The 25,400-nt window shown below is 28.7% G+C and overlaps 1 protein-coding gene across 8 annotated transcripts in view; it reads right to left on the bottom strand.

Moving 5' to 3' along the window:
* The window catches only part of LOC136969120 (probable splicing factor, arginine/serine-rich 6), a 47,578-nt gene extending 23,141 nt beyond the window's left edge, over positions 1-24,437 (bottom strand). For 2 of the 8 annotated variants that reach the window (XM_067263366.1, XM_067263662.1), the window contains exons 1-2: positions 13,404-13,696; positions 5,399-5,497 (exon numbers count right to left, since the gene is read on the bottom strand). In XM_067263366.1, the coding sequence (XP_067119467.1) occupies positions 5,399-5,497; positions 13,404-13,535 (231 nt within the window). In that variant the 5' untranslated portion in view covers positions 13,536-13,696. Of the gene's footprint in view, positions 1-5,398; positions 5,498-13,403; positions 13,697-13,902; positions 13,956-24,013; positions 24,141-24,216 lie in introns of those variants that run through there. The other 6 variants (XM_067263747.1, XM_067263450.1, XM_067263305.1 and 3 more) reach the window with 6 other exon arrangements.
* Positions 24,438-25,400: the final 963 nt, after the last annotated feature.

The raw sequence follows: 25,400 nt of genomic DNA, 5'->3' as shown, positions 1-25,400 counted from the left end.
TATATCTATTTTACTTATCAGTGACAATGTATTGGTCACATGGCATTTATCACTTTTACTGGATTGACCACTGCAAAGAATACATTTGTTCAAACACAATATATATCTCAAATGAAAAGAGTTTGGTATAATAAAACATGCAAACTTAATGCAAACTATTTATTTTATTTTGTGTTGTATTTGAAAATGAGTCAAATTGGATTATTACATTTTTCACATATGTTTACTTTTTTGGCACGTTTTCTGGTATAAGTAGCACCATACTTCCAACTGAAATTTTTATAATTAACATGACATCTCTCTATAATCAGCCCTTCAGCTTCCTTCATTAGTAAATTTAGAAAATGCTTTCATTCAGAGATTCTTATTCCAAAATGTCTATGTCCAATAATAGACACATGGTCCAAGTAAGCAAAACTTGTCTATTGGGTGTTGTGCCCACCTGTGAGCATTTCCAAAAATACACTTCATCTACAAAACTAAATGACAACAGTAAATGAAAAACATTAAAATAATGAGAGAAAAATATATTAGTCACAAAGGAAAACTAAAAAAGTTTGGTCTCGGGTTCCTGTAAATGTTTTATTGTGTGGTGCTCAACCTGTTAATTGTAACTTTAAATTTAAAAAATTATTGAAAAGATTCTGCCTACCTCAAACAATATAAATAAATATTAAAAAATAAGAAAACAATGAAGTAATCTGTGCAAATACTAATAGCAAAGCAAGTTTTTATTTAATTTCACTGATAATAGCAGGAATCATTAATGACTTCTGTACAGCAATTCTGTTGATAACAGAATTTTTTTCTTTTGTTTATTGTTTTATGTTCATTAATTTTGTTTATTCTACTTAAACGAGAAAAATAAAATTTTTGTTTATTCTGTTTATTTTAAATAATTAGAACATCATGCAGTAATATTTACAAAAATATCTCATCACTTAATTTACACAAATATATTGTTCCAAATGATTTCACCATTTAAAACAATACAGGTACATAAATATTAAGCCTGATTTCATTACTTTATCATCACTGTATGTAAATGAATCAAAATTTAATATTAATAAACAAGTAATTACTATTACTTTAACTTTGAAGTCTTCAGATGTCCTACTGTATTAATACATTTTCTAATCAGACATTATATACATTCTCAATAATATTTCATCATATAAAAAAATTATGTAGTGTAAATATATATACTTTTATCTCAAAGACTACTTTTAGATCTCCTTCCATTCAAAAGTAAACAGCCAGAGTCAAATATTTATTTCAATAAAACATTTGTTTTTTTGATATTTCCAATTTATCACTACTTCAAACTATATGCAAACTTTTTAAATAATAGAATTTTAGTAATTCAAACAAAAGCTTCACTCATGTATTATTCAATACTAAAAGTTTCAATGTATGAAACTTAACATACATCAATGAAACAAATAATATAAATGAAAATAAAATTTGTATTTATATATCATAGTAAAATATTACAAATCAAAAAACTTTTATTCTGATAATGTAATATTAACTTTATACAACTAATTAATATTAATATAATAATAATAATAATAATAATAATAATAATAACAACAAATACTTTTTTCATCAATAAATTGCAACAATTTTCTCACTTTAGTGCAGATATTGTATTTTTCACTTTTTGTTCACAAAATATATAATGATTGTGACTACTGCATGAGCCAAAAAGCTGTATCAGAACACAATGAAATAATAAAATTAAAATTGAGTTAAACAATTTTCTTAAAAAGTTATGATTACATATCATTTTATAACCAGACTTGTGGATAGTCAGGGAACCAAAACACAATAAAATACAAAATGGCAACACTCTCTACAAACAGACAGTAGTGCAAGATTTGTGCATGTGTTGCTCGTTGGAAAGTTGGAAATACGAATATTGTAAAATCGAATTTTGACAAACACATACGTTGAGAAGTTTGAAAAGCAAATGTTGCTAAATCGAATTTTGACAAACAAATCTTTGAAAAAACCCATTTACGTGTCACACGTTATTCTCCATATTTCTGGTCGCCATGTGCTAACCTTGACTGATTGACTGGAGATATCTTGTTTCAACATCGGAATGTTTTTGAAACTAGATGGCGCATCATTATAATTTTATATTAAAACTAACTTCTGAAATATAATTTGTTTTTTTTTACATTTATATATATATATATATATATATATATATATATATAATATATATAAGTTAGTTTTAATATAAAATTAACAAACAATATATATATGTTTTTGCTGATGCCAAATGAAAATTTCCCGTTTTTGAAAAAAATAATCGTGGCTATCGTATCATCTGAAATTATTATTATTATCTTGCACAAACAAAATATACATATTTATTTATTTTGTTTGTGCAAAATAATAAAATAATTTCAGATGATACGATAACCACGATTATTTTTTTCAAAAATGGGAAATTTTCATCAGGCATCAGCAAAAATTCAACCCAAAACAGCACGCAACGGAGAGAAATTTCAAAATTGGATAGGTTAATTTCACCAAAAATGCATTGTGGACAACTTTGTGATCATGGCCAAGGCTGGCGAAGTTTCAAAGATCACACTCAAAACCAGTAATACCAAAGAAGGTTGGAGAATGAGAATGAGACCTACTGTGAGTGTCGAAGTGATCCCGTTTAGCAGTGAGTCTCCGAGACATATAATCTTGTCCCAAATACGGCTTTGTTGTTTTACTTGTTTGAAGTAAAAACACAAATCTGCCTGCCCCTTTGTCCTTTAGTTACAAGCTTTCCCATCCAACCTATTTTTTAGAAAAAGCTCTTGCTAATAAAATTACTGTGATTGTTCCTAGTGCCAATCTTGTCGTTTCTACCATTCTTGAAGCAAGGGGTATCATAAATGATATTATTGGAGCTACACATCCAAATTTCTATCGTGTTTTTTCAAAATAGACATAGTTTCATTATACCCATCTGTTTCCCATTTTGAAGCAGTCATGCTTACCAACACTCTTTTGGTTGACAATAGGTATTCCATACCATAAACACTGAGCTAGAGAGAAGCTCTTTTATTAGTTACCGAAATTAACTATTTCCATTATAATGGTAATGTTTATTTACAAAAACCAAGAGTATTTATGGGCTTGCCTCTCTTGGCTATTTTAGCTGAGTTAGTTATGAGAGCCATAGAATTCAAAGTTTTTTGATCCCTGCTTTGTATGTTATCTTCTTCTATATCTGTGGTACATGGATGATGTGCTGCTAGCTGCCTTCATGCTAGAGAAGGTTCAGAGAGAAGTTATTATAACAATTTTTGTTGGCCATTTTCCCAACCATCTCATTTATGAGATGGTTTGGAAAATAGCCAAAAAGAAATAGGAAATAAATAAAGAGATCTCTTTCTTCTATACAGATCTCCTAATGGGCCTTCCTTTTCTGTTTTTCACAAGTTTGATGAACTACCATACATTATCCCTTCCACTGCCTTCCAGATATAAAAATTTGGTTATAGCCCTTATATGAAGGGCTTTTTTATACTCATCCTCTCAACTGCTTGTGAATGAAGAACTTATCCAAGTAAACTTTGCAATATGCAGGGCAGGATATTCTCTTGCTAAGTTTATTTATTGAGTCAACAGAGTCAAAAGTGCATTATTTCCACAGTCCACTTTATTTCGCAAGAAGGCAATAGTCTTTGTGTCACCAGCTTCCCATACCTACATCCCACTTCCTTATGTAAATGTGGTTTTTAAGAAATGTGCTTATACACTGTCACTGGCTCCCAGCCTACATTGCAATGATTTGAAATAAGGTTATGCTTTTTGAAAAATCTGGAGTTTACACTTTTCCTTTGCAAAATCCACTAACTGGATCAAAACTACTATATATAGATGCCATTGCCAGAATTCTCCGTATCCATCTAGCAAAGTATCATTAAGATATTATACACAGGTGTACAACTAATGTAGCCAAATAGTGATGGAATATAATTTGAATCCTCTTTGATCACAAATTTCACTGCTAAAATGCTATGGGGACAAGCAAATCTTGTTCATGAGAATCTTTGTGCATTACATCAATGTTGCATGCAATTTTCCCACACTCTACACACCAAGGCTGTGGGTTGAACTGTTCAACCTTTTAAAGTCATAAGTTGTGCAATCACGTGATAAAAAATATAGCATCAGGTGCTCCAATATTTGTGTTTTGTTTAAATTTTTTTTGTATTGCTACCAATTATTTCTATATATATTAATTCCATTAGCTATAGCCATCATATACCATATTTATTTTTTTAATACTGTGTAATTTTTGTATTTTTATTTCTGTAATGTTTATGTTCCATGCTTTTGCACAAACAGCAATTTGCAAATGCATTCTACCTGCCATATCTGAAGAAAATGGTTATATATTGTGGAAAGTACTTGTCAATTAAATGAAGCAGTTAGGGCAGGATTTTCTTGAGCCAATGATTTCATTTCAGAAATAAAAAAAAGGCTTTGATTAAATGTCCTGCAAATGTCCACTTACATAATGAGATAACTGGCTTGCCACTCCCAAACACCTTTAAATAACCATGTGGGGACATGGATTTGAGTGGCATGTTTTTATGCCAAAAATTTCTCATCCATACAAGCATTCATTGACAAATTGGATGAAAACTCTTTGGAATCCACAATAAAACTTCCAAATCTGTTGAAACAAGAAGCCATATTAAAAGAACTCTATACTATTCATTCAAACATGTTCATGTACAATTCAGTTTCTGAGCTTGACAAAAGATGTACTAAGTAGTGGGATATTTCTAGACATGCCAAAAACCAGTTGGATGAATTTACTTTAGAAAAACTGGAATATTCCATCAGCAAAAATCTGGATATTCAAAATATAATTCTAGTCTCTTCAGTCACAAAATCTGGAATTCTTAGTGAAAACTAAATATGCTCCTGTCAAATCAGTTGTTAATAAATGTTTTCTCAGTTAAAAAATTTACTTTCCTCACTGTCTGTGTCTGACCACAGATGTAATGTAGAACATACTGAGTATCTGCAAGTACAAAGTTGTGCATTTATAAAATATGAAGCTAATGGATTAAATTCTGGAAATGACTAATTTGAATTTCCTAATCATTTTCTCATACTTCTATGCAGAATAAACAGTTTCTACTTTTATACATTTTTAGCAGCACTGTTTTAGTCTTTTCTTTTTACAGAAAATTTGCATCTCAATTTTCCAAGTTTTACTTATTTATTAATTATTATTATTATTATTATTTATTATTATTAACTATAAAATATAGATATATTTAAAACTCAAAAAAGTAAAAGCATAACCTAATTCATACCTAATTTTAAGTAAAATTGTAATAATAAATTATCTAATAAATCAACTTACCCTACTACTCACAGCTGGACGATACGATGGTCCTCGTGCCCATTCTACAACAATGCTTTGCCCTCTAAGATCTCTTCCATTTTCATATTTAATTGCATCCTGATGATTAATTATATCATAATTGGAATTAAATTCATTGATAAATGTAAAAAACAAAATTCAAAGTAAGTGTTATAGTAATACTTTAATTCAAAAATACAATGAAATTCCATTCATATGTTTTTAGATAAATTAATTCCTTTTAAGTAAAAGTAAATGAAAAAACTAATTAATTTAAAATAATGTTTTCATATTAAACAAAATTTCATTGTAAAAAATAGCCTACTTTAAAATATATTGCAATATTTCTATAAATTAAAAAAAAACATTAAAGTACCGAAACCTCAAAATTTTGAAAATCTGAAAGTCATTATTTATTTAAAATAATCATGTTAATTGATTTAAATTATCTTAGAAAACTTAAAATTTATTTGTATTTTGAAACAGATTTATATTTTAAATTAATATACTGATTTGTTAGTGAAATTAAATTCCTGAAAAATATTAACACACCTTCCTTTAAACCATAGCATTATCCATTTATTTAATACACTGTTTCACTTTTACAAGAAAAACATGATTCCTAAGCATTTTTTATTTACATATTTTAAGACTATTGTAACAAATCATGATTAATTTCACCATAAGATATTGGTTGTTTTTAAAAAGTGAAGGATTTTTTTATTAAAAATAAAAATACTTATATTGAATTATGAAACATGTAATTAATCATAATAAATTATATTCATTTGATTTATTATTTAAAATTAGTTCTGTTTGTAATTTGATATGGATAAACCAACTTTCTGCTTCTCCAAAGCATACACTATTAAAATTTTGCTATTAGAAGTAAATAGATTTACAATGTTAAGTGAACTAATTATGAAAACAAAAACAAAAAAATCTATTACATGTAATATATATATTATTAATGGTTAAAATGTTTCAGGCAGACAATGAATGACATGAAAAAATTCTATTTCTAAATCATCTTTGTTTTGGAAAGTTTTTTTTTTATAAAAGTTATTCAAAAATTTTTATAAAAAACCAGAACATAAATATAATAGTTTATATTAATACAAGTGTCTACTTGTCAGACTACATTTAATCTAGTAATTTAATTTGATCTAATTTAGGCTTCATTACTTACGTAATACAACTGTAATTTTAAATTCATACCAGATAGGGAAATAGGGTTAGAAATTAATATACCTCACTTTGTTACAGCATTTTGTTCATGTTGAGTCAAACACTTTCAATGGTGCTTTCCTTTCCCTAATAAGCATTTACACTAGGGTTTCTCATTTCCCAGTCTTTTGCTTGTCCCAGGATTCTGGGATAAAAGTGAACTGTTTCCTGGGATCCCGGGACAAAATTAATTATTTTTAAGATATAAAAAATATCATGAAATCAAATGATATAATTATTTTTCGTTTTTTAAAGTAATTTAATACGTTCCGCAACCTCCAAAATCATATTAATAATGCTGTGTAAGATATATATTAAAAATTACCTTTGAATTATGTAGAAATTTTCACAAATAGAAAAAATTTATTAAAGTTTGCTGGAAACTGCATACAACAACAAAAATGACTTTGAATTGAGTTGAAAATTTAAAGAAAAATGAATTTAGATCAAACTTCTAACTTAGAAGGTAATTTTTGATTTTTTAAATAAAATATAATACAAAATATTGTAAATTTTTATAAGATTTTAAAAAGCAAAGATGGTCAATACTCCGATCACTCAATCTAATTCTTATTTTAGTAATGAAAAGTCTTGCTACCGAGAATGCCTTTTCCAATTCAATTGATGTGATTGGAATCGTGTTTAATGCATTTAAGAGAAGACAAATATTATGTGTTTTTCACCTGTATCCTGAAAGATTTCTAGTTCGTTTTTGAGATTGTAGTACTTCTTTTGTTCCCTAGTATTCTTGATTTGTCTACCTCGACTACTTTAATAGAAACATCATAGCCCAATAATTCGGCAGTTCGTTTGTCTTTAATAATCAGATTATGAAGAAAAACTTCATACTCGCTGACTTCGTACTCGTTTGTATCCTTGCCCAATTTGCACAACTTGGCGTTACGCAGTCATTGAAGCTACTGGGCATGGTTAAAAATTAAGACAGCATAAGCACAATTATTCCAGATATTACTGGTAAAGAATTTTGAGAGTCCTGCCACAAATAAGCTACGTATTGATTATTGACCATTTGTGACGTGCCATAACGAGCAAAAATTAAAAAAAACTAATAAGTAGGTTTAAAATTAATAAATACAAATGTATTCTGACAGTTTATGAGTTAATTATACTTTCTATTTGCAAAATTTCCTCAACCTTAACGTAAAATAAGAAAACAGTGAATTTTTAAGAAATCTGTGGGATTTCCCGGGATAAGAAAAATTTCCTGGGTTAAAAACACAACCGGGATCCCGTTTGAGAAACCCTAGTTTACACCACAATTGTTGAACAAGTTGATGCAAACATCTTTTGGGTTTTAACTTAAATTTGATCCTCAATATGTCTGTGTGGCAGTGTGTATGTAAGGAGCACATCAATGCCAGTCATTTAGGAGTCACTCTTATTATCAAAACTTATCAGATTTTGTGAAAATACAAAAACAATCAATAATCCAGGGGACCACTATGGTCCTGTAGGTACTAGATTAATAAACTTGCACTGTACTTAATGTCTTTTATTATTTACATTTAAAACAATACAAAATTCTTTTATATTTTATATTCCCATGTTTCATAGGATTATGTGAAGGCTATGAAAATCACATTAATCTGTATGCTATCTGAAGTTAATATTAATCATCCAATATGTCCATGCATTTTTTTAGGTGAATATAAAAGGTTATTTTTTTCGTAGAGAATAAATATTTTATTCAATAATATAATGACCGTTTTATCGAGTACTTTTTGCCATCTTTTAAGGAGCTTCAATAATACTTCATTCAAAAAACTGTTCCAAGTGCCATTTTATGTTGTCATTGGAAATGAAGCACTGTTTGTTTACAGAACTTGGAAGGGAGTGAAACAACTGGTAATCAGAAGAGAAGGTTGGATGAATATGGAAGATGCAGAATGATATCCCAGCTAAGCTCCAACAATTTTTGCCAGGTTTTCAAGATGCATGTGGCCAGGTGTTATCATGGCGGAAGATGATGTCCTTGCGATTCATCAATTTCGGATGCTTCTCCTGAATTACTGTTTAATTTGTCCAGCTGGCCAAAGTATACATTAGAATTTTTGTTTTTCAGAAGCAGCTCATACAACAAAACATCCTTCTAATCCCATCAAATTGAGAACATAACTTTTAATGAAGTCCAGCTTTTGAAGTGGTTTGTGGCAGTTCACCATGATGTGTTGCACTTGATGTCAATGTAAACAATACTTTTTTCATTCCCTGTCGCCTTTCACTTCACAAATAAGTCACTTTTCTCATGTGTTTTGAGTGAATCGCAGATAGAAATATGAGCGATATGACTGATTTCACTAAGTAGTGTGGAACCAAACATCAAGCTTCCTGATGTAACCAAACTGACAAATAATTTTCCATGCTTGATTTCAATATCTGAAGAATATCTGCAATCTTTCATGTTGTATAGCATGGATTACTATCAACTAATTAATCCTTTTATTTGATGGCTATCAATCTCAACTGACTGACTTGATCATGGTGCAACTTGAATGGAAAAATCTCAAGAACAAAATCTTGCAAACCACTTCTGGCACACATTCATGTCATCCTTACCATACCCCTCATATTTTTTGGCAGGTCTGGCACACCATTTTTGCCTTTTTTAAAATAAAAAGCATAATGTGTTGATAATGCATGTTTTGTTCACTCATCTTTAGAATGCTGACAAACAGACAAAACAAAACTAATTGTCAAGCTTTATTTTTCACATAAGCATTGGTGAAATGTCACTTGTAACCTTGAAAATGTGATTGACAACTGATAACAATAATAATAAATTTTCAGTGCCTAACTCTATCTATTGGCAAAAACTGCACAGACTTATTTGAAAATATATTGGGTTGGCCAATATTTGTTGAAATCACACGAAAACCAGAAATCATATATATCCCTATCCCTTATTAAAGAATGTATCAAGTCTGAATCTTTTTCGTTAGATTGCTTGGCTACTATTGAAAAATGTTTATCATGCCATAGAGTAAATATTAAATTCATTTATGACTCACCTGTGAATATAGTGTTTATATACATAAAAAACACTGTATATTCACAAGTACAGTACATATGTACAGTACATTCAATTTAATATTTACTCTATGCGATATATATATATTCTTAATGAAAACTGCTGACTTGCATCTTTTAATCTTTATCTTAAAGGTTATTATTTCATCTTTCATTATTTATTTCCAAATTTGGGACAATGAAAACTTATTATATCTTACCAATGGTGAAATGTCTTCTGCTCACAGCTACTATCATAGACATGACAATAAAACATGACAGATTTCTCTATCAATTTTTAAAATTTCCCATTTCCAATTATCTGTTGTAATATAAATTAACCTTTCTGCAGTCAGGTATGGTGCTATCCCCATGTAGTGGAGAATAAACACAGGAAATTTTTAAAGTATTTTTCCACGCATTTTTTTTCTCATTACCGTTTTGGAAAAAAATTTTGTAAACAGTTATGTCTAGTAAAGTCTTTTTTTATTGTCACATAATTCCTCTTTTATGTAAATTTTTTTTTTGTGGTAGTTTTTGGCAATATATGCAAAAGAATTTTGCAGATATAGCCATCATTCACAAGTGCCACACGATCGTCCTTGACAGATATATCCGTCAGTCACTGCAGAGTGGTTAAAATACACAGGTTTTCTGATGATTCTTTATCTATATTCTTAGATAAAAATTAAAACATGAATACTACATAATGAATCATTTAATGTATATCTATTACTATTGTTTCCATTATATCTATCAGAAATTACAAAATTAATTTTCTGCAATTAATATTCATAAAAAATTTTTGAAGAAGAGTTTTGTCATGTTCTGTTTTATATGTAAGTGTAGTGAAAATCTTTAAAATCTTACTTAATTTCTTATTATATTTATCTTTAATTGTATTGTAATAGTTGTACTCTCATTATATATGAATCTATTTAATTATTTCACTCATTCGATTTGTTCAATTGTACTGTATGTTTATTTTACATTGTCATCATTTATCATAATTTTGTTGTAATCACCAACTGTGTAAAAATCAAAAAATCATCTTCATTTAAATTTAAGTTTGTGTTCTTACTCAATTCAGTTTAATTACTTGTTACTATCATCATCATGTTAATTATCAAAAGTGCATATGATAAAATCTTGAAAACAAAAGTGTATCTTGTGATTCAGTTGTGAATTTTAGCACTAAAGACAGTTCATTTTGCATTTAATGATATATCCTGGTGAGAGTCTCTATTGTCTTTAATGTATTGTAACTCAACACAACATAAAAATTTTTAAATTTTAATATACGTGATTAAGAGAGATAATAATGAAAAGGCCCTGATAAAAACAAAACATTATCTTAAAATTGAAATTAGAACAATTTCTTAATACCTATTTTACAGTAAAAGTTAAAACACTAATAAATTTGATAGTTATTTTTAACTATATGAATTTTTATTCTCAAACATAACTTCTCATTTTAAATCCTAGGTACATATCAATTAAGAAAATGCATGCATAAATTGCATTTTGGCTTCTATTTAACTGAATCTATTTTTGAGAAACCAATTATTGTTCAATGAAGTTATAAAATATCTAGAAATATGAAAATCAAAATCTATTAAGTTACATGAACATTTGTAATGTGTATATAATTTCCTACACATTTTTGATTTTCAGATTTCTAAAAGTAAAAGTATCATTTATTTCAAACAGAAATATATTTAACCTATCTGCATCTGATGTCATATAACATGTATTTTACTGTAGTCAGAGCTTGCATGTTCACATAATTTTAATTATGCTTCATGGGTTATAATTTGAAATGCATGGAATTGTATAAAACACTATAGAATCTCTTTCTGCATTCAGTTTTCTGCTTCTTTTTAAAATGGCAATGAAAGATGATGTTTTAGTTCTAAGAGAGTACAACTTTTACACATTAAATAAAACATTAAGAAATAGTTTACTGTAAACCATTCAGCAAATGAAGGAATTTGAAAATGGACTACTATACATTGTGTTCTTCAATGTATTGAGAGTGGATTACCATACAGAGGAAAGGTATCTGTTAGAAAAATGAAAATTCTGAAGAAAGCCAAGTAGGAAGAATTGAAGAGGTCCTTTGAAGACACCAACAAGGATCCAATTTAATCTTTAGCCCTAAAACTGAAAATTTCAAGTAGTTCACTCCACAAAGCTTCAAAACCAAAAAATAGATTGAATATCAAAAGAAGCAGATAATTCCAGACAGAAAAGACATGCAAAGATCATTGGCAAAGGTGAAATGCAGAAATTCTCTGCAAAGTTTATTTTGGATGATGAATCTTACTTCAACCTCTCACACTCAATGATCAATGATAATAGTGAATTCTATACTTGTACCAGTGATATCTCCTCTATGTTTGCCAATGTGAAGTTTTCCAAGAAAATAAAATTTGAGGACAAAGTTTCAGTTTGGATTGCAATGGAACCAAAAGGATTGAGTTAAGCCCTAATCAGAAAAACAAGCTTTGCTATCTATGCTCAGCAATATTTAAATGAACATACATGACATGACGTTGCTCAATTCTTTACATTCAAAAGAACTATTCTCCAGCAAAACATGTCTTCTGGCCAGACGAGCAAGTTCCCACTGTGACAAAACCATACTGAATCACTGTACTGCAACAAGAAAACATCACTTCGTCAAGAAAGAGGCCAACCCTGCAAATGTGCCAGAAGTTTGGTCAATTGGAAATTTTTGAACAATTCTCAATGCAGCCATTTAAGAAAAGGAGTGGAAAGCAAAAAACATGGATCAGCTGACCAATCACAAAAAGTACTGTCTGAAAAATGTGAATCAAAGTCTTGTACTGAAAATGCATACTGAAAATAAAATCAACTACATTTAACAACAGAGTCTTGTAGAATTACAAAACTAAAAGATAATGAACAGCTTTTCATCTCCTTTCAAATGACTAGTCTATAAAATTTTCTTTTTTCCAAAAACTACATGATGCAAACTTTGTAATCTTTTCCAGACATCCATTATATCACAACTGATTGGAATAAAGTTAACATGCTCTCGTTATGAAAAAATGCTCTCATCATAGGATAACAATACCAACTAGCCCTCAATGAAGGAAAATTTAATTTAATCATATATAATGACACTTAAAAGTTTAGTTAATTTTGTAACATTTCAATACAAAAATCTATTTTAAGTACTTAAATTTTGCATATAATTCTTTTAATATTTGTTAACCTTTTGTTAATTCAAATTTTTTCTTTTACTTAATATTTATTATGATTTAAAACTTCTATCTCAAAGACTATTTATTTACAATAATTTTAATAATGATTATATTTAGTATTTCCATAATATCATTTAATAAAAGACACAAGAGTCATTACTCAGAAATGAATTTTGACATTAAAAATTCAAATAAAGTTTCAATATCATTTTATTTCAATATATTAGAAAATTCAAAAATTTAATAAAATTAGGAAAATTACAAATTAATGTTTAATTAATAAAAAAATATAAATATGTATAAAATAATAATAAAAATCTAAACAAAATTAAGAAATTCTTTTCATGTGTCTGCAAATTTATTATAATAAAATGGATATTGCATATGGTTAAAGTTATGGTGGTTAAAGGAAACTTAAAGCCTCCCAAATAACTAATATCCTAAATCTATAATATAATTTCAAATGTTTTTGTGCCAAATTTAAATTATAGGGTTGCTGAACAAGTTTGTTTTTGTTTTACCAGAGGCAGACAGACATACAAGACTGTAGCACGTACGCTAGGCCGAATGGTCGGAGCATGTCTCTCCGGTCTCGGCCGGCATGAGAATAGGATCTCAGAAGCTTTCTGTGTCTGTATAAGTTCATTGAACATTCGGAACAGATGGGAATTGGGAGGTTCGGAACCAACAGTCAGAGTGTGGCAAGAATCAGAACAGTAGACAATGGCATGGCTTTCATTGGCTAAGGGTCTATCATTCACTCTGGACTAAGGACTCTGGTTCAGCGTGGTCTGTTCGGATCGGACTCCTCATTCTCCCATTCGGAAATTGCAAGAATAGTCAAAATCATTTTGTTATTTTTCAATTATATAAAAGTATAAAAACGAAAAATAATAATAATAATTCAAAATTAAAATAAAAATTATATTTCTCATTTTAAAATTTAAAATAATTATCCCCATTGCTGCTTTAAATTATTAAAAATCATCAATGAAAAAACCTTAAATATAAAATACCTACCTCGGCATCACGACGATCATCATAATCAACAAATGCATATGCCATACCAGTTCCTGAAATTTTTTAAAACAATTTGAAAATCAGTTTTTTAATTTATAAAAGTAATTTCTTAAAAAGTATTAAAGTTAGCACAGAAAATACAGAATCAATTTTTTAAATAAAATATTCAAATAGGAAAAAATTACAATATAAGTTCATTATTGACAAAATAATAATTATTATTTTCCAGTAATTTATATTAATGAATGATTTTGTATGTTATATAAAAGTAACTTTTATATCTTAAAATTCATTCATTCAGGATTGTTTGAATGTGAAATTGAACATATTTAAAATTAAGAAAAAAATACTTTATTTCCATAATCTTTTTCTCTAATAATCCCTTTGCCTCATATTTCCTACCACATCACATGTTTATTTGGCATAGAGTAGGTTATAAATATATAATTAGGAATTACAGCAGTCATTATACTCTATCATATATCAAATAATAAAAACATGGGCTGAAATAAAAGGCAAAGGGTTAAAAATACATCTTAATTTATAAATTTCAATATTTATGAGATACTTATTTACATAATTGCCTTTATAATCTACCTAATGAATTATGACAATAATACAAACCATAGTCTGAGTTTTTAAATTATGAAGCAAAAATATAGATGTTCCTTGTATTAATATATCTGTACAAGACAGCCAATTGTTAGGAACTTAGTAATTGATTAATTTAAATTTACAAAAACTAAAAATTTATTACTTAAAATTAAATTAGTTCAAGTTCAATTTCAAATTTTTCAGTGAAAATATACCGAAGCTTACCTCTGAATTGTATGACATCCAATATGTCAGCATTACATTTAATGGAATGGGACCTTGTCTTAATGAAGTTTTTACACTAATCAAAAATTGACGTGTCTACTTTCAAAATGAAATGATGATGAAAAATAGATGTAATAAGAGACAATAAGAAAGAGAAAATCCAGTCTAAACAGAAATGCTGGAATAACTTCATGTGTTTCTTTTTCTTGCTGATCAAATATTTCCTAATTATGAATTACAGTTATTTTATAAATCCTAATAATTTTTGAAATTCTATTGATTAAACATTTGGAAGTTGATACTTTCATCACTACCATAATATATAAATATAATAAATAAAATATAAGTATTTGAGTGCAAAAATATATCATTTCTTACTGTTCACTTCTATTAGAAAAATCATAAATTATTATTAACTTTATCTATTATCTTTCTTTCAACAAAGAATATACTGTTTGTTATAGAAAAAAATGCTTATTTAAACTTTCAATACACAAATATTTAAGAAAAAATTATCATCATTGTTATATTTGTATTATTAACTTATATTTAAATGTATTTTAATATTTAAAATTAAGTGAATTTATTCAAATTCGAGAGTTGGATGTCAGGCCAATTTTTTACTTAAACAAGAAAAGATTATCCCTAAAGGCATTATGTATGTATAAATATCACTTTATTTGTTAGCACTTTTGACGTATTATTCAAGTTTGTTTCTGCCTGAGGATAACGCCTTACAATACATGGAAAGTGGTAGCAAATACAGTGGTATTTATACATAATTAATGCCTTTTGTGATCATTTTTCTTGTTTGATTTGTATTAGCAATAAATTCACTTATTTTATATTATAAAAATTTACAATATAATGAATCAATTCTATACAAATTAAAAATTGAAACAAAACTCACACAGAATTTAATTTCTATCATTTCTAAGTTTTCTATATACATAAAAACAGCCAAAACCTATTTTTCTGAATCCAGTTCATCTGGATTTCTGAACATTCAAATTGGTTTGAACAGTCATTTTTTTAAATTTTTACAAATTTTGTGAAAAAACTGTTTTGTAATGTTTATTAAATCATTGAAACATCATTTACAACTTTCATATACACCTACATAGCAATCTCATATTTTCAAAGATAAAAATACTTATTGTTTGCATCTACTCAACTTTTTATGTTCCTATTTATATAATTTCAATGATCCTATTGTTTAAGTCAATAAACTATGTAAGTTAATTTACAATCATTAAAAAGTGTTTTCAGTATGGAATTTTAGACTAATGTCATTAAGAAAGTCTTAAGTGTTATTCTCACATAGGTACTGTTACTGAACTGTGCATTGGCAATATGGTTCTGCAGGGCATGAAATAGATGGTAGTCAGTTAGTACCAAATCTGGGAAATAAAGTGGATGAGGCAGACTGGCCAGCTTCTCTAAAGGTCATCTTTGATGTATGTGGTGGCATGTTGTTGTGGAAGTATCAGTCTTTATCAATTTTTGGATGAAGTTCTTTGATCTTAGTGTTCAAACAATCTAGTTGTTAATAGATTCTTAAGCCAATGCCATCCTGTTGAAATCAGATTCTGGTATTCAGAATTACACTAGTGCAACTCTAATTCAAGAAAGTTGTGAAGCATTTTGATATTGTCAGCTGAACTTACTGTCACAGCCTCACCTTTTCTGTTTTCAAATAAATATGGACCAATCATTTCAAAAGTTGTACACCACACCAAGCAATAATCTTAACACTATGAAAGGATTGTTCTTGTAAATCATGAGGATTCTCATAAAATAAAATGCATTATTATTTCACACTAGTTTCAATTTGTAACTAAGTGACTTTGAGTTAAACAGTGTATGTGCTCAAGATCACTCTCTCCCTAAGGTTTGTCACAGCCATAATTAAAAACAGCCAGGTTAATCTTTCAAACCATGTATAATACATAATATGAAAAACTAAGGGTAAATTTTCAATGATGTAAATCAATAAACACATTTAACTAAATCTTTAACTTCAAGTAACAAAAATTTTTAATGTAAAATATTCTCTGATGAACATTTTTGACCTTAACCAAGATCTCATGTCTTCAATGATAATCCAAAATTGGAATGTGCAGAACAAAAATTTTTTCAATATATTTTAACCACCGATTAATTTGTTGTTGTTTACATTGTTTTTGTTCTAATTATTTAAAAAATATATTGAAAAATTTTTTGTTCTGCACATTCCAATTTTTGAATATCATTGATGACCTGAGGCAGACCTTGGTTAAGGTCAAAAAGTGTTCATCAGAAAATTTTTCACATTAAAAATTTTTGTTGCTGGAAGTTAAAGGTTTAGTTAAATGTGCTTATTAATTCATTCCAGTACTGAAAAGAATGTGATTCTATTGACATGAATCAGCAGAAAATAGATACATTAAAGCAAATACACCCTCAACATCCGTAAATGAACAGGCTAAATTTTGGCTAACAGATTATAGAAATAAATTTGGTACTAGAGCTAGGCTTTAGTGCAATCTCTTGTTAAAACTAGTAATTATAATATTTTAATTAATTTAGAATAAACTGGAAGAAAAGAATCAGCCCGAAACGGGATTCAAACCCACAATTCTCACTTACCATGCAGACCGCACGGTAAACGGGAGTTTGTAATTACTAATACTAATTAAAAAGTAATCAGTTTAAAATATAAGACACAGTATTACAAAAATGTAGAAAAATTCATTTATAAAAGTTGCTTGATTCATCTAAACTGATAACATTAAATTGGTAAATAATAACAATTAAAGATTCTGGTTCTTAACCCTGATATTGAAAGGACAAGTTAAAAAAATTAGAAAATGTAATCTTGATTATTTCTCAATTATAATTATTAATTAATAATAATTCATTCAGTTCGTTTGCCTGCTACCATCATTACCTATAACTAACATATTATTGAAGTTAAAAATGCCAGTAATTTAAATTACTATATTACAAGCAAATAACAAATAAAACAATTTAACATTTCGGCCAGTGATTCTCAACTTTTATTTTTGTCACGGTACACTTTTAATAATTTAAAAATTTGGCGGCACACGCAATTGCTTTGGTAAGGTAAGTACTGCAGGACAACTGGTGACGTCATAACAGTGATTTTTAAACACAGTTGGTTTAGGTCACATTTTCTAAACACCTTGGTAACTACTGGCAGTTACTGGTAACATCAGTTACAATTTCCAAATGCACCCTAGGAGGGTAGAATTAATTGAACTACTTGTCTGGCATCGCTTATGTATGGGTATTCACAGTGGGGCACACTTCAAAAATCTCACAGCACTTTATTAGTGTGCTGAGAGATTTTTGAAGTCTGTTGGTAAACTATTTGTAATATATTTGTTTTCTGATATACGGCTGAGAAATTTGTTTATTTTTATGTATATTTATAATTTTGTAAACTAGATCAGTGGTTGAGAATCACTGATTTAGGCAATGGATAAAACTGATAACAATTGAGCATTATTAGTTGTTTATTCTAATCATATAACCATCATGTGAGGTCAATATTACAAGAAGCTTAAAAATATCTATTTACTTGAAGATATTGTTTCAGTTGCTCATATTATGAGAAATTTTATAAGCAGAAATCAGATTTGTTAGCAATTGCTACTTTTTCCTGCTCAGATATAGCACTTTCCTGATGACATTTTTATGAGACATGATTAAGAGCCCTTCTGAATAAATCCTATATGTTACTTAAATTATCGCTACATTTGACTCTCTAAACATTTTGAAGCTTTCTAGTTTTCTTGTAAAATTTGTATTCCAATACACTACCCTGTAACAAAGCATTAATACCAGTTTATCATTTTATGTCACTAATTTTGACAGTGCAGTTGTAAAATCTACAGGCAACTTCCAATATATACAGAACTATAAAACACGAAGAGGAAAAAACTTTTCAGCTTTTCTCTTTTTTGAAACAAGTAAATGGATTTTAAACACTAGAAAAAATGTTATAGAGATACTTTTCTGTTTTGACAGACCATTATATCTCATCATGAAATTATTAATGCATTAATATTATTATTTATTAATATAACTAATTGTCCAAAACTTTAATGTCAGAATGCTTTCAACAGTGACCTGAACTTTATAAATGACTCTACAAATCTTATGAGGAATGGGTCCAGGTGGATTTGGCTGATATCTTTAATGTTTTGTAGCTCTAATAGTCTTATCGTAAGCCTCCATAGGCACATGACAGTTGTTGGGAATGTACTATATATTCACTGAGTTTGATCAAAATTTGCGATCTCATCATCGTGTTGTCCCCTAATCAGGTTATCAATGAATCCAAATCAACCCTTTTCTTCTTTATGTTAATTACATAGTCCTTTTTCATGTTTATAAGTATATCCTCTTAGAGATAGCAATTTCAACTCTGATATTATTGTTTGTGCTTAGAAAGTTACAAAAGTAGCAGCTACCTTTTTACAGGAAAAATAATATACTTAAATCTATCTATATTTATTCTTCTAAAAATGGTAGAGCCAGCACTCATCTGATGCAACAACTTTATTTAATTTTTGATAGCTTAGAAGAAATACTATATAGATGTTACTGTTATAGAATTTTACTGTTGAAAAAATTTTTGGAGACTGGTTTTAGAACATATATACATACTTTGGATTTAAGAAAATGCATCCATAGTAAATACTGTTGAAAATGATGAGTGCAGCTTCTTTAAGATATTTAGTTCAGATATTAAACTTTGTTCTATGAGAAATGTTATAAAAAGGGATTAAGTAACTATATTAAGAAATATCTGACTGAAGATGAGTGTTAAAGGCACTCAGAATGGCTATCATCATCAGAAAAATTAAAGTTGTTGCATCAGTGCATGCAGTGGTTCTATGTTCTTTAGAAGAATAAATGAAGATTACTAACAGTGCAGTTATCTAAATTTAAAATTATAAAAGATACTTAAATCTATTCTTTCCTAGCAAATTTCTAAGCAGAAATAATTATTTAGAAATAATAAGTGCTCAAAACATCTCATTAAAATATCTTAACATTGATAAGACACTAATAATCACAAGTAATAATCACCATTAAAGTCTTGCTTATGATCTTTTCCAAAATTCTTTGATATATATTCAATGTATTATTCAGCAGATTATTTTTCCACTTTCAACTCATGAACCATTATTTATTTATTAAATATAAGTGGAAAGACAATTTGCTAAATTTTTAATTCTAAACAAATGTCTGATTTTTTTTATTATTATTAAAAAAATAAAAAGACTGGTATTATTTGGTTGTAGCACTTAATCAGTCATCCATTCAGATATAACTTTCTGATATAATATACACCTTTATCAAAACAAGGATGTTCAAATTCTAATTTCAATTGCAATTCTTTGCATATTTTTTATTGATCAACTTTACATGAAAGCAACACCATGCTTATGTATACGACTATAATCATTATGAATGCAAATTATAATGCACTTAGAAATTCCACAAGATATTTCTAAATATTTTTTCTATGTTTTTAGAAACATTTTATATTTCACTGATTATAAGCTGCGATATAAAAAGTCTTCCAAATATTAAAGAGTGTGTTTATTAAATAGTGTGTGTTTCAATCTTCCTTACACAATATATTTATGACAGAAGAATTTGAAAAACAATCTAAAATCATTAAAATATGCTTTGATCCTCTGAGACTTGACATTGTTTTTTACAACATAATTTACACTTAGTTTGCAAAACTTTTGTTCCAGCTTTTGGCATCTTTTTTTAAGCACAACAAAACTAAAATATTATACAATTCCATTATGTAAAATAATCAAAACAAAAAAAAAATATTTTAAAAATTGATATGTTCATGTATATTTGAAAACAATGAAATACATAAGTATTAGGAATAATGAGATTTATGCAACAAAATATTAAACACTAATAAGCAATTACTTACTGTGACATTGCCTCAATGTCAGGCTGCAATTTTTAATTAAAAATAAGCTTTCCATATCTGGTCTCAATTTTCATCTATCTAACTCTGTTTTTGAGATTAACAAAAGACAGACAGGTGGACAAAGGTGGAAATGTATAAGTCTGCAATTTGCCTGATAAAATGTATGATTAAATATTTATATAATAATTTGTAAAGCTGCATACCTAAATAATTGCCTTTAATGAATTATTGCATTATTATAGTGATCACAGACTTAGTCATTTTATGAATCAATCCAATTGATAATGGTAGATATTGCAGGAAAGATACTATTCTATGAAGATCTGAAATAAAACTTCTTTCAATCTTCCTTACACAATATATTTATGAAAAAATTCACAATGCCAGGTTGCAATTTCTAATCATACTTTGTTAATTTATTTAAAATATATGCTCTCCACTTCAAATTAGCAATGTCTTGGCTCTGTACATAATACTTTTCCTGTTAGAAATAGAGCCATGCCAGTCATCTATTAACTCTTTTTGGGGGAAAAGTTTTGAATTGAAATAACATGACTTCTGGTTTGGATTGGAAATTCGTATATTGTTAATCGAGGCCTCCTGTCCCTAAGCTTTTCATTATCTAGTCTCGTATTTCATCTATCCAACTCCGTTCTCAAGATTAAGGAATGACAAACGGATGGACAGATGACAGTGGAAATTTATAAATCATAAAAATTTTTTCAAATTGCAGCCCAACAAATGCATAATTGTTGATTCATGACAATGCCCTCTCTTTTATTTCACAAGGGAATCAACTTCCAGCACAATTAGGGACTCAGAAACTTTCCACTTTGGTTACAGAGGTGCAACCTTTGCATGGATTTTCTAATGGACAATGTAATCAGAAACATTGCTGCAATAGACTTTATCAGCCAATAAAGAGCATTCCCATGTCATTGTCATGATAGATATTCCAATCTGTATGGTTTCTTGCAGGTCTCCAGAAAAATGACACCTTAACTTAAAAAATAAAATATTTCTATAAGATTTGAAATCTTATAAAACTATTTTATTTTTAAAATTTTATGCAATTTTCATGGCTACTACTATAGTATTTAAGTTATGCCACTAGATGGGCTTACATTTTTTTTTATCTAATTTAATCTAATAAGGTCATTTAGGCTTTTATCTATAAAAACTTCTGATGTTCGTATATTTTATCATATATTTAATAAGATTATTAGAAATTAATAAATATTCTAAAGAATACAGAATAACTAAAAGTCTATTCACATTTTTCACTGGATGCTCGCCCTCTGATGCTTAAAAACAAACTATTCTATCTGGGTCGTTTGATTCATTCTTGTGTATTATCAGCAGTAAAGATAAATAGCAATAGAAAAAGCAAAGCTTCCTGATGCATTCCAAATTGCAATTTCAAAGCCTTACAGGAGCCTGATATAAGTTTTTGTCTATTCCCAAACGAAAAACAGATGATTAATTGGAAATTGGTCAGTTATATTTATGAGCTTCTCGGAATTTTGAAATAGTGGAGTAGACTGTTAAGAATTGGCAGTTTCCCAATTGTCCAGCTTTACATGAACAAGTTATTCTGTCAATTTTAAAAGATATTTTCTTAAAGTTTAAAATGTCAGTAATTTTGTGTGGGACACAGGGTCGGATTTAAGCATTTCGAAGCCCTAAGCTGAACTTGTCCTTTTACCAAACATAAAAAGAAAACAATTAAATCAGACCATGACTCTGATTTAATACAGATATTGGAAGAAAAAGATGTGAGATTTCACTAGTCTTCTGTTTTATAACTGAATTTAATTAAATTTTTATACCCATTCCATTAAAAATCTTTTTTAAAAATGGTTTTATCAATTTTTTTTAAAAAGATCTAATGTTAAGAATCTTAGAAAAAAAATTAATGAAATACTACACAAAATAAAAAGTAAAGTATATTTTGTTGGTTTGTAAAAAAAAAATGTTTATTGCAAAATTTGACTTCAATTTTCTTTTTGTACAAATGTTTGAGGTCCTAAGCAACAACTTACATAGCTTTTTACTTGTAAATCTGGCCCTGATGGGACAATGTCAAAGCTGATGTTTTTTAACACAAAGGGCACAACTATATATAGAACAATCTCGCTCATTTGATTCAATACCACATAATGACGTGTCCCGCTAGCAATAATTGTTCTCTCCTATAAAATTTCTCAATAAACAGCTACAAGCAGCATATATTATTATGTCAGATAGTGATATATGATTAATTTTACATTACTAGTTACAAGCAACCCAGATAAAGTAGCCATTTTGTAAAAATGCAGTGCCCTCCCTAGCTCATGAAAAACATGAATTGTAGAATAAAACTTTATCTGTAATTATAGCAAGATAAGTAAAAAATGCAAACCGATAATAAGATCGATTAAATGTCAAATCAAAAAAATTTAATTAATTCATTAAAATTTTCCAAATTCAACACGAGTAACTTCTACATTAACTAATCAACTAACATTGGACGACCGACATCACTGACTCGGCACAAAAATTCACTTTTATAGAAAGAATTTTTCTCCTCTTTCCAATTAATTTATGAAACATTCAATTTTTATACTTTTAAGTAATTGCATCACTTAAAAATAATATATATAAAAACTTGACAATTTGCAATTATGCAAATTAATTGATGTACCTTTAACGGTGGGTGAAGTTTAAAGAACACCACCGTTTTCGACCCAGCCAACAGTCTCCAGACAGGTAAAGGCGACCATCTCGCACTCGTGTAAAAAATCAGAAATTCTCCCGCATTATCAAAGCCGCTTACAATTTAATAGACGCGAGACTAAATCTTAATTAAGATCTAGCCCGAATCTATTAACTAGTTACGAAAAAATATTTGCAGAAATATCCAGATTTAAGAATATCAATGCTAAGTTAATTCTCAATATATAATCTTTGCAAAGAAATAAAATAAAATAAAAAAATAAGAAAAATACTAATTAAAGTTGTTTAATAAGATTGTTTACAATATAAAGAATGCCATCTGATAAAAAATATCAGATAATGAATTCGATTCACCGTCTTTGCTTTATACTCTAATAATTAACATCACATAACGTAGATGAGAGCATATTTACAGCAAATTGAGTGAAAAAGAATAAAGAGAACAAAGAAAGTACATAAACAGAAGAGTCTAACAAAATGGAAAAAAGTATATAAAGCAAAGAAAAAGTTTTTTCGGTAATCAGACGTCTGTAAGGCAGCACGCTGTACGAAAAAATAAAGAATAATTGGATTTGATCGTCCTCTCGACACGATTTATAGTCTTACATCAAGATCGATCTTTTTTCAAATTAAATAATAAATTCTAAACTAGAATTCGGTAAATCAGGTCCAATTCGGTCTTCCAGCGGCACTGAAATGGAACTCCTTTAGGTGGTAACGAGTACAATGATCACTTAATACGAAAAAATAAATTAATATATCTAAGACGCCATGTTGAATAAAAACACTGATCCATTATCTGAACTTACCGAACTTACCATACTTCACATCGCATCTTAACAATCTTCCGTACTTTTCAAAAACCTGCTCCAAATCACGTTCTCTCGTATCTAGAGGTAAACGACCAACAAATAACTGCGCCCGAGACATCTTTATATTTAAACACTATCTTCTCTCACAAAATGGCGGACAAGTTTCTCTCCCGACCCGACTACATACATTCCTATTCCCACGACTAATCGATAACGTGCGCCTATCGTTAATAGCCAAAAATCCGCCGAACAAAGCGATTTTTGAAAAAGCGATAAATGTTCATTTTTATCTCTGGCTTTATACAATTAAATTGAATAAATAAATATTATTTTTTCTTTTTTCTGTATCTTTAAAATTGAAAATAATAATGATACAATTCTTCGAAGTGTATGGTCTTCGATGATTCAGAAATGACCAATTATTTTCAATATAATTTTTCATGATTGGAAAATATTTATTGGATTTTCGGACGTAACTCAAATTAGATTAAATATTCGGTTATGAATCACGTTTAAATTACTAATTCTATTTTCGTTGTTGTTTTCTGATCTGGTATACCCGACTTTTCCTATTTCGTTTCAATTAATGTTGCAACGAATAGTATATTTGGCCTTAGGCCGAATATCGAATATTCGGCCAAACTATTCGACTTGATTAACGCACGTACGAAAATTGGCGCGCAAACCGCATTATGGCAAGGACTCTGCTCTCTATTGGCTCGCTGCCACTACGCTTCGCCAATCGCGTTAATTCTTGACAGTTGTAGCGGACAGATAAGAGCGTCATGGCATATTTGATAAATGATGATATCAAATGTGGATAACAATGAAATGCACGTGTAAATAACGGAAAAAGAACAGAGAAGGACCGCGAAGTGAAAATGTGAAAATAAATATGAAATTCAGGTGATAACATAATCGAACAAGTCGAGGAAGCTTATTGGCGCAAAATTCGCGGCCGTCAATGCGAAATAATTGTTCTCACAGACTTCGGAAAGCTAAATGCGTGTAATGAAAGTCACTTAGCGTGCATAGGTGAAAGCCTGGACCGTTCAGGCTACCAAGCTGTCTCGAATCTGTGAAATCATAACTGTGACTCAGTGGCGTAGCATAGGTGTCAGCCGCCCGAGGCAGAGGAAAATTTCGCCGCCCCGTTATTTAGGTAATTCAATTTAAAAGAA

The sequence above is a fragment of the Centruroides vittatus genome, unplaced genomic scaffold (assembly GCF_030686945.1).
Source record: "Centruroides vittatus isolate TY-2023 unplaced genomic scaffold, ASM3068694v2 contig_10, whole genome shotgun sequence".
Taxonomy (NCBI): domain Eukaryota; kingdom Metazoa; phylum Arthropoda; class Arachnida; order Scorpiones; family Buthidae; genus Centruroides; species Centruroides vittatus.
The sequence above is the reverse complement of the archived record's forward strand: the minus strand, read 5'-3'. Positions and strand labels throughout refer to the sequence as shown.